This window comes from Gossypium hirsutum, chromosome A07 (assembly GCF_007990345.1).
Source record: "Gossypium hirsutum isolate 1008001.06 chromosome A07, Gossypium_hirsutum_v2.1, whole genome shotgun sequence".
Classification (NCBI taxonomy): domain Eukaryota; kingdom Viridiplantae; phylum Streptophyta; class Magnoliopsida; order Malvales; family Malvaceae; genus Gossypium; species Gossypium hirsutum.
Window position 1 is genome coordinate 10,215,553 of NC_053430.1, and position 11,444 is coordinate 10,226,996.

Consider the following 11,444-nt stretch of genomic DNA (forward strand, 5'->3'; position numbering starts at 1 on the left):
GACAGCTTTGAATGAACATATAAGTAAATAGTGGAATTATGTGTATAAAAATGGTTAAATTTGCATGTTTAGGCTCATGGATTAAATTGAATTGTGTTATATTGATGATTATAAATTATTATTATTTTCGTAGTTAACAAAGAACCCAAGACATCGGCGCACAAAGGAAAGGAGAAAGCTATCAAGGATTAAAACGAGAAATTCACGGTTTGTATTACTATAATTCAAATTACTTTTTATTAAATGTTTTATATCAATTCTATATTTAATAAGTGAATTATAAGGTAAGTATTGATATTTGAGTTGAATGAGAATTGAATTGGATGGTGAATGTGTATGTATAATTGAATTGTAAATTGATTTGAATGTGAAAATTTTAATTGAAAAGTAATCTTGGAATGGAAATGAAAGTGAATTGAGAATTGAAATACCCTATTAACTAGTCGGGCTAAGTCGGATATAATTGGCATGCCATAGGATCTGGAAGTGTACGGGAATTTGCCAGCTTTATTGATCAGGCACTTTATATGTCGTATTTCAGGCACCTCGTGTGTCGTATCAGGCACCTCGTGTGTCGTATCAGGCACCTCGTGTGTCGTTTTAGGCACTTTATGTGTCATATACTGATCAGGTACTATGTACCGTTTTAGGCACAATGTGCCGTACTGGTGTGTTGGGTTGGAATCCATGTATCCGTCAAAGTCCGGATTTGTTAATAGGGTGAATATCTAAAATGAGAAATTTAAGATAAATTGATTGATTATATTATTGAAATATTGAAAGAAACGAAAAAGTTGAATAGTGGATTGAAATTAAGATTGAAAATGAAAGGCATGAACTTAATGTTCATGTAGTGATTGAAATTGTTACATGTAATATGTGATGGAAACTGAAGAATAGATAAAAAATTGTATCGTTATTATTAATTAATGAAAGTTTAAGAATGAATTGATATTTGTGAAATTAGATAGTTACATGTTTGGTAATTAAAATTCTTTATTGCTATAATAATTTGAATTATGGTAATACCACTGAGTACGGAATACTCAGCGTGTGGTTGTTTCCGTGCGCAGGTTAATAGGAGTCTAGTACCCCGGTCCAGCATCTGAACGATCCCGACTCCAGCAAATTTTGGGTGATGTTTTCTTTCTTAATTGAAAGTGGCATGTACTAGATGTTGTATAAATTATACAGATATACTTGTAAAGTTGGTTATAAGAATGGTATACCATATTTTGTTATTAGTTTGATAAAATAGTAAATATTATATTATATAATTTAGTATAAGTTGGAATGAAAAAATGAATGAAGTTATTAGTTAATTTGGATTAATATTATGAATGTTTAGTTATTAAATGACTATGTTAATGAATTGGTTATGATTTAGATATATTTAGGTTTAAATTGTTTTTTATTGTGCCATTGGTTTTGGATTAGTTGGTTTTTGGTTTGAATTTGCAGGGGGTTTTATGTAAAAATTAAGAAGAAATGCTGTCGAAATTTTTGTAAAAAAAATAAAAATAAAAATAAAAAATCTCTGAATACTCGAACAAGTCCCGTTCCATTCCACTTTAATACTTGTGTTGGGCTTCGAAAGTCCATTATAGGGACATAATTCTTCAATTATACTATGAATGTTATAATAATTGTAAAATACCCATAAGTTGTCTGATATATCCGGTAATGCCTCGTAGCCCTGTTCTGGCGACGGTTTGGGGTTAGGGGGTGTTACAACTTTCTATAGATCTTTGTATGTATTTTGTATACAATCTCTCTAAAAAAAAGGAAAAAAAAAATCCCCCTTTACAATCAAAGATTTGAAGGCTTTATAGCCAAATACAAACAGTTACTCGCTCTTCTCTTGTTTCAAGTTGCAGGTCGTGTAGACGTGGGGGAGAACCAGACGTGGGCGTGCAACACGCGAATTGGGCGCGAACGTGGAACGGGTGCAGAGGCCATGGGGCGTGCGGCGGCTGAAAGTAGCCTAGGTTGTCCATGTTTTCTGATTTGGGCTATTGGGCCTGTGTAATCGGGCCTATATTTTGGGTCGGTATTTTTGGTCGGGCAAAATTCGGGTCTTACATTAATAATTTACAAAACGAAGAAAAATTCGCGGAGATGCTCGCATTGACAGTTACTTACCAACAGCCTTCTGACCAGTGATTAACAACAGAACTTCCATTAATCCTCACCACTTCCGGTTAACAACAAAAAAAATAAAAACGAAAATAAGAAGAACAAAAATAAAATGGAAAGGGGGAAGAAGAAACTATCGTTAAAATTAATTCCCTAACTTCCAAACAAATTTCTAACATATAACAAATATTTTCCTAACGCATACGATGGATTCGAACTCAGAACCAGACAAAATATAGACAGATGTTTAACCAGTGAACCAGCAGGCTCATTCTTGTTACAGTTTCACACTGAATCGAACTTTAGCAAGTAACGCGTACTTTTAGGTTGATTTCAAAACTAAAAAAACTTTTAGTGATGCGAGTCAAACTCCAGACCTTAAACTCAATCGCAGAACACAGAACCACAGATACAGAAATTAATTACTCTAGAATCTCACAATTAAATTATGTGATCGAATGCATTAGAATTAGTTGCTTAATCTGATCCAGATGGTGGCTAATAGACATAATAATTGAAAAGTGCATGCTTAATTTATATTTGAACCAGAATAAATTAAGGTTTGTAATAACTTAACTGAGCTCTATTACCTTGCATAGGTTTTAGGTTTATATGATTACATTGTTTCAAACCGACCCAGTCTCTATTACTTCACATAAGCTCTAAGAAACCCTTAGTTAAATATGATCAATAATGTGCATGTTTTATAAGTAAAAAGAATCCCGAAATGACTTAATATTAGTTTCAAGCTTATGAAAGATCGAATTGCTATTGAAATTTTCTCCGGAACATTATTAACGAGAACGAACTATGCCAATTGATGCGATTATTCTAGCCTATTCATGTTATCGTTGTTGAAATCTTGTGAGTAAATCCACATCATTCATTTTAATTATTCATCAAATTTAGATTAATTTGCATTAGGGATCACTTTGCATCTTAGATAATTACTTAACATCAACCAATCAAATTTATTGTGTTCTTCTTACTAAATTGTTAATATTAATTTTTCAAAATATTGATTAACATATACAGCCCATGTGGAGAGGATAACTCTTATACTTATTAATTGATAACGACTACAGTCCCTGTGGAGACGATAACTCTTATACTTATTAATTGATAACGACTGTATACACTTATACAAAACCACGTGTTGCAGTCTCGAAACCTAAAACCATGAGTTTACGAAGTATTGAGAAGTCTATAAATTTGGCTTCTGTTTTGCTACTTGAGATTCTTGTTCAGTTGTTGCAATTTGGTACTTTCTTTTATTCGTTGTTTTCGTAATTTCACTAGGAAAATGGTTAGACTTATAAGAGAGGGGGAAAAACTAGTAGGTCTTCATCGTAAAGAGGCAAAAGTAGGTTTTCTATTGTCGACAATAGAGCAACGACGACAATTAATAGGTTTTCTACTGTCGACAATAGAGCAACGACGATAATTAATAGGTTTTCTACTGTCGACAATAGAGTAACAACAACAATTAATAGGGCGGCCACGATCAATTCTAGGAGACCTCCGACAACCAAGAGCTGAAAGGGGCAAATCCCAAAACATTTAAGGGATTTTAACGAACCAATGGCAGTCAACAAATGTAAGTGTACTACAATGGAACAAGAAATACAAAGGGTGCCAAAATGTACAGTCTCCTCAGAAAACATCCTATGTATGAGTTTGTGCCAATTATTTATACAATTAAATTTATTAATGACATTTTAAAATAAAAAAATTACTCACTAAATAACAATATACATTATAATAAATTTAAACTTATTAAAATAATTTTAATAGTATTAGAATAAAAATTACTCAAAAACATGATACATTGTGTTTATAAAATTAGTACGTGTATAATTAGCAATATATAGATAACTGTATTGACAATGTTTTTAATTATTAAAATAAAAATTATTAAAAATTTAAATTGTTTTGGAAAGGTAAAAAAGCACTAATCACAATTAGAAACTTTGATACATAAGAACCAATGATCCCAATTCATAATATGATGGGAAAATGAGAAATTTTCTAAGAAATGAAGGTATTTCACAGCAAGGAACTCAATGCATAATGTCCAAAGCTTAACTAAACAAAACAAAAGTTCTCCCTCGTAGGCATTAAAGATTAAACACCATTTTTGGTCCATTACAAATTGCAACACTACCAAGCGGTTTAATCTAAAAGGCTACGTTACTCAATACTTAGGTGTTAGACACTAGTGTCAAATACAGACATTTCAAAAGGAAATAAAAAAAAATAGATCAATCTACAACTAAAAAGTAACCCAGCTGAGTGTCGACTATAGACACTTCAAAAGGAAATGAAAAGAATAGATTAATCAACAAGAAAAGTCAGCTGCAAGAAAAGGGCGTGAAAATGGAAACTCTTTTTTTATCAAACCACTCCTGCCAGAGTAGACCCCGACTAACATCATTATGTAGTTGGAGCCTAACTTGAAAGATTTTTCATTACAATGACCTGGAAGCCATGTCCCGTAACATGCAGCATATTATTACCAGAATTTTTCAGACACAAAATGATTGGACTAAGCATGCTTCAAGTTTTCTCCAACAATAGCAGTTGGAAGTCTGTCTTTAACTTTTTGAATCTTAACCCTTTCTGTCCTGCAGAAGAGGAGAAAAGAAATAATGATTATGAAACTAACAATATACTTATTCAAAAACATAAACAACCTAAAAGTTGTCCATTTTACAAGTATGCAATTCAACCAATGGCAATTGGGCAATTGGATCGATGTAAACCAAGCACACCTACCACCAATAGGAGGAACTATTCCAAGTACACAATTGGAATTCCCTACTATTGATGGATGGAGGATCCCTTCATTTGGCTACATTGATGTAAACAATACTTTGAAAACCAATACACCAATAAGGCAAACAATGTAATCTTGATAGCTTTCCACATGTTGAGAGAGGAACTTCAATATTATCAAATGAAATTGGAAGACATATGATGAACTAATTAAAGTTACGCAATGACTCCCTTCATTTGGCTAGTTTGAAAAACAAGAATTATAAAGATCTATCAACAGCAATTTCAAGAAAAATTGGCATGGGCAAGTCACCATATTCAACAAGAACATGTAGGGTTATTCATGGCTAAACTAGGTGATTCCATTAAATTGAATGTTCAAATGCACAAACCCCCTAACTTAACCACAAATGGGCCCCACTAGCCTTTGAATAGAAGCAAGAAATGCTACATGTAAAAAATAATCAGAGAAACTTGGCAAGGTACAAAAGGCTTATGTTATGGCGAGGTACAAAGGCTATTATTGTAATAATAGCTAGAGCCATTTTCACCTATATTGGCAGGTACAACATAATTTGGGCAATATGAGCAAAATCTACCTATACACACTAGTACTACCAATACTGACCAAAATTTATACCAAAACAGAACAGTAAAATTTGCTGTTCCAGTTTACTACCAGAACAAGGCATTCCAATCAATACAGGCAATACTGATACAGAATTGATTCTCATAGTTTAAGACTCTAAGAAGAGAATGTGTTTGGTAAGACTATTTAGTTTGATATACTTTTTGTACTCTCTATTTAAAAAGAACTGTGGAATAATAAAAGGCAAGCAAACTTTCTAATAAAAACCTGAGAGATCTAAGTCTCTATGTAACAAGGCCTAAAATTTCAATCTCGCTTTTGACACAATAAGCCATTCAAAATGTCATAAAAGAAAAGCAATTGATCTTGGCTTTCCCACAAAATCACCCGATGACACAAGTGCAAATTTACAGTTTAACAATTGCAATTTTACAACCACACTTTCTAATTTGATTCAGGAAAGGCCAAAAGTTGGAAAATCTCAAGGAATATTATTTTACAATTAACTTTTGACTCTTTATCAACAAGTATTTTCAAGGAATTGGCAAATGAAAAAAACCCCAAGTAAAGTTACCTTATAGAAGAGATGTATTTCTCTACATCTGGTTTCTGTTCAACATCATAGACAAACCATTTCTCACTAGGTGCAACTGGATCTAAGGTTCCAATATCTGTTCATTAAACATATGACTTAGAAACTTCCAAACTCATATGGTTGAAAACACATTAAAGTAATGCATTAAACCCTAACCTTGCAGCAATATATAGTTTTCACTGGTATACCCTCTCAATTTCCAGAAAGCACGACCACTAACATCCAATATAATAGGTGCTGTTCTAACAGCATCAGATCTCTGTGTCTCTGCAACAATTACGATGGAAAGTCAGCTGTTCAGACTTCAGAGACCAAAGTATATGCATGCCAAAACAAGTATTGAGAAGCAATTTAATGCAAGAATCACAAATGGAATAATCCAGGTTCACTTTTAATTACCAACATACCAGCTTCATATTATAGAAGCAAATAAATCACACATACAAACGTCAAGCATCTTCAACTTGAGCCCAAAAAAAACTTGTCTTAATGCATGATACCAACTAGTTCAGCTTTGTAAAAGTGAAAGATGAAAATGACATTTCTATTTGTTTATAGCAGAAAATTCCAGTGCATGATTAGAATTTAGAATGCTATTATCTAATTGTTTCTGAGATTCCTTAGCTTTTCAAAAATGGTACTAGTGATTATTTGATATCCAAAAGCAACAGAAAAGGGTATGTGTTCATTATCCTTAATACACAATAAATATTCCCCATCTATCTCAGAACATGTTTGTGTTGGGTGGGAGAAGAGGATCGCATGGTCAATTTGCAACATAAATGAGTTTATGCACATTTTTCAAATAATTGCTTGAACTATAGAAATAATAAATTGAGAACATACTCCTTGGTAACATACGAATTGCCTGGCACACATCTTCATGCACTTGAATTACTTCTCTTTTTATTTGTCTAACAAGAACCTCATGCTCAGAAACTGACAGAGAAGCACCACTTTTTTCAATAATAGCTTTGGCAACCTCATCTTGCATTTTCTGCCTTAATTGTTTTTCCTGTAGTAAGTTAAAAAGTCAGTTTGCATGCGGATGCTTAAGATCACTACCAATTTGAAAAAAGAGAGTAAAATTACACACATTACCTTATCCCTTGCAACAAGAATCTTTTCTTTTGCTTCCTTCTCACTATCAACAAACTCAGAATTTTGCTTGTCAATCCAATTCCTCAATGTTCTGAAAATTTACAGAAGAAATGAAAAGAAAAGAATCCTAATGTACAATAGATATTTATTAAAGTAATTTTTTTTAAAAAAAAAAAGAAGAGTTCTAATCTATAAATATCAGGCCTTGGCTTTCATCCCTGTTACTTACATTGTGCAAAGGGCTTCATCACACAAAATGTTTAAGAGTTTAAGCTTTATAGAACTGTCTAGCACATTATATGCATCCACACCTCCATCATAAAGATCAGAAGAAACTTCTCTGAGTGCACATTGGGATTCAGAAACACATTGGCCAAGGGCTCTAAACCATGAACCATTGTCACTTGCTTTGAAGGGTGGAAATCTGAACAGCCAATACAGCATAAAATTATAATTCAATTTTAAGAAAGAAGGTAAAAATCAGCAGTTAGGGCATTTATTTATACTTCTTCCCCATATCTTTTTGTATTAGAGACAACAATTGTACATGGATTTGGACTACTGGAGAGTACTGTAATCGGCATCTACCACGTCCACGTATTATTTCTCTGATTACAGATTCTGCTTGCCCTTTCTTCATATCAAGAACCTATGGCATACCAAACAAAAGAATAACCAAAAATAATTACTAAATTAAGTAATCTTGGGCAGATGAAACAAAAACAATCAATTGTTGACCAAGTACATTCAACCAGAAAAACAATAAATACAATATCCTTAAGTAATCAGAATTCATGACTCAAAATCCAAATTACAGAAAGAAATTTCATCATAACAAGGTCTTTATAATCAAATAGTTCTATGTTATTCAACTATTGAAAAAGTTAAGATTTAAGATGATGCATCTAGGGTTGAATGTTAGGTTTCTATCATAAATATATAAACCAAAAAAACATAATACCAAACTATCTTACATACCGCTCCAAAAGCTGCACAAAACTCTAGGAACTGCAATGCATGACCAACATCTTTGGGAGGTAAATCAATGCCAGTAACAGTTATTAAGCTGGAGCCCTCAGGCAGTTGAACGTCTAGGTCAAGTTTTTTGCCTCTGCAAGGCTTTATAACTGACTGGAGCTTGCCACTGCTGTTATCATTCTTGCAACCATTTGAACCACCAGAATCCCCACTTTTTACACCACACTTTTTCTTTTTAACTGGAGATACAGTGTTGGTTTCAATAACCTGCCTGTTAAGATTCTTTTCTGCAGCCACAGATTTTTGTTTTGACTTCAATTTTTTTCTAGACTCCTCGTCAGAAGTCACAGACTCCCTTTTCTTAGAGATATCCTCCAAAGCTTTAGCTCCATTTAAATCTCCTTTCTTGTTTTTTGCACATTTAACTTCTTGTCCTTTGCTGAGACCAGAATGATCACCAATTTGCACTTCTTTATTCAAGTTTTTGTCATCTGACAGACAATAATTTCCCTTCACTGTTTTCTTTGAAGATTCCTTCAAGGTTTTAGGCTTTTTTAGACCAGTTTTGTTCAAAGAAAGATCATGATCCCCATTACCATTACACAATTCCTTCAATTCCTCACGTTTCATCTTCTTAGATTTCTTTTCGTCAGGAAATAATGTCAGATTCTCAGAACCAACTTTGGAATCACAGTCTCCATCAAAAGAATTTTCCTTCCCAAGCATCTTTGGTGAAGTGGCCATAAACTCCTGTAAACATCAGAGACAAATTCATCACCCAAAAACTGTGACAAACCAACAGCATATTACCATCAGGAAGAAAAATGAAACCAAACCTTTGCTTGCTTGTTTGACAAAACACCTGTATCTTTTATAAACTTTTCATATCCAAAATTTTCAGGTCCTTTAGCTTGAAGCAATTCTTGAACAGAAGAGAACCCAGTTTTCTTGGCCATGTGCACTAGTATGCCAGTAGGATTTTGACCCTTTTTCTTCCTAAAAAAATACAGTCCCAGTTAAGACTTGGTCAACAATCATCAACTACAATTGGGATATTCTTACAATCAGCAACTACGATTGTGATATTCTTACATGCAGCAACTACAATTGCAAATGTCTCTGCACTTGGGACATTTCCAATCAATTAACAATGCAACTTCTTCTGCCTTCTCTCCATATCTATCCAATATCAATCCAACAAAAATAAAACTTTGTAAGTTGACAGCCTTATCCAATTAAATAGTTCAAAAAGTAAAACGTTAGAATGAAGTAACAACCTGTTCAATAGACATTTATGACAGTACTTAATCCTACATTGCTTGTCCTTTTTCAAGTTCTTGCATGGAGCCAAGAAATCCATTGTTTTTTGCCGGCACTTCAGCATTTGATCCCAAGGCAAAAAAAGACGTCAGGGAAAAATAAATTTAAAAGCTAAAAGTAGAGAATTGTAAATTTAAAAAAGAAAATTCCAAACCAATTTTAATCTAACATTTCTATATAACTCAATCCCTCATTATACATGATTTATCAATCTATATAAATATCTAACAAATATAAGTATATCGAAGTTTGACCCTCCAAACATCACCAGAAAACTTGAAAGAAATTAAGCACGCACACGTCCAAAACATACGATTCCAGGGCTCAACCACTCAAGTTCAAGTTACAAAAGCCGAATGACAAAAACAAGTCTGAATAATCAAATACCATATAAGAGGAAAAACTAGAAACATGAGTGTTTCCTAATCAGCTAAACAAAACCAAAAGCAGTATAAAACCAACATTTACCAGTGGATAAAATATCACTTAAACCAAAAACAAATAATTAAAAACAACTCCATGGAGTCAATTAGAAATGAAATATAAAAAGAAAAATAGAGAAAAAAAAAACCTGGTGGCAAGTTTTTCCATTTTCAGAATCATAAATTCTTCGCCCGACGCGAATTCCATTTCCATTTGTTTGATTCGCCTCTTCAATTTGAGAAGCAGAAGTTGAAACAACAGCCATTTGCCTAGTTCTCTTTTCTTCTCTCAAATTCTCAACCAAATGAAGCCTTTTGGGGTATGTTTTATCGGACGTTTTCAACTTTAGAGTTGGTTTTCAGTTTCCCGCTTCCTTGTAGTAGCGGGAAGCAGATTTGAGAGACCAAAGTATAAAATTTTTCACTTAAAACAGGACGGAAATGGCCGGGAATCCAAATTTTTTAAGAGAGTTGGGCGCCAAATCGTCTTGCCCTTCTAGTAAGAGGTAAATAATAACCGTGCCCTACAAAGGAAATCCAATGGGCCAACTAAGAGATTTAGATAACCTTCTCTTTATCGAGAAATTGTTTTTATCTGGAGTTAAATTGTGTATTTTTATTATAGTAAGTATGTTATTTTATTATTTTAATTGTGTATTTTTTATTATTTTTAAAAAAATAATATGATATTTTGTCATTTTTTAGGATCAAAATATAATTTTATCATTATTAATTTAAAATTTTAAAAATTATAAACAAATCTATATAAAAAAATTTCAGAGATTGTAGCCCTTGCTAGCCTCTTGAATTTGTCATTGTTCTCTTCATACTAGACTAGTTTATTTTTTGTTAGTTTTTTTTATTTTAATATTATATATTCTGATTATATTACTCTTTTTAACATAATATATAGAACTATTTATAATCTTTCTCAACTCATAATAAGAGAATAATGCATTTCAGTCAATCTAAACTTTTTCTTTTTCTTTTTTTTTAAATTATGTTTTGAATGATTTAGAAAAAAGGAAAACGAAAAGGATAAAAGTTGAAAGTCTTTTTTAAGTTGTTATTACTGAAAAAATATATTAAATTTTTTCCTAATTAGGGCATATTTTAATGTACAAATATCTAGTACATAAGGTAAGAGATTGAGTTTATTGTTTTTATCATAACTCAAAAGTTTTATTGATATAGTAACTTTACAAGTATTGTCTCAAATCTAATATTTAAAATTTCTTTAGTTAGATTGTTTTTGATGAAAATAAAAAAAAAAGATTTTGAAAATTTTTTAACATTCAAATTTTCAAAATTTATTTGATTGTCATAATAAATTTTCACTTAGACCGTAATTGAAAAAAAAATCAATTCACTAAAAATTAATATTTTTATAATTTAATTTTTTAGATACGTTTTGATGATTTACCATAACTATTAGATCTTTTATATATATATATAAAAGTGAAAAAAAAATGATAGGTTGAAAGAGTCCTACTTATCACTTAAGATAATAAATTTAATTGTTATTTTA

The 11,444-nt window shown here is 32.0% G+C and overlaps 1 protein-coding gene across 1 annotated transcript; it reads right to left on the reverse strand.

Moving 5' to 3' along the window:
• Positions 1 to 4,228: 4,228 nt before the first annotated feature.
• LOC107934237 (uncharacterized) lies at positions 4,229 to 10,463 on the reverse strand. The gene is made up of 12 exons (XM_041117541.1): positions 10,066 to 10,463; positions 9,452 to 9,549; positions 9,267 to 9,353; positions 9,011 to 9,170; positions 8,175 to 8,924; positions 7,703 to 7,845; positions 7,426 to 7,620; positions 7,197 to 7,287; positions 6,942 to 7,110; positions 6,252 to 6,362; positions 6,075 to 6,171; positions 4,229 to 4,760 (listed from the first exon to the last, which is right to left on the reverse strand). Exons 1-12 carry the CDS (start codon positions 10,180 to 10,182, stop codon positions 4,682 to 4,684), a joined length of 2,097 nt encoding a protein of 698 aa, XP_040973475.1. The 5' UTR covers positions 10,183 to 10,463; the 3' UTR covers positions 4,229 to 4,681.
• Positions 10,464 to 11,444: the final 981 nt, after the last annotated feature.

Coding starts and splice junctions, on each gene's coding strand:
- LOC107934237 (XM_041117541.1), bottom strand. CDS start 10,182: ATGGCTGTTGTTTCAACTTCTGCTTCTCAAATTGAAGAGGCGAATCAA. Junction 9,171..9,266: donor TGCAATTGTAGTTGCTGCAT/GTAAGAATATCA, acceptor GTATTTTTTTAG/GAAGAAAAAGGGTCAAAATC. Junction 4,761..6,074: donor AAATACATCTCTTCTATAAG/GTAACTTTACTT, acceptor CCTCTTCTGCAG/GACAGAAAGGGTTAAGATTC.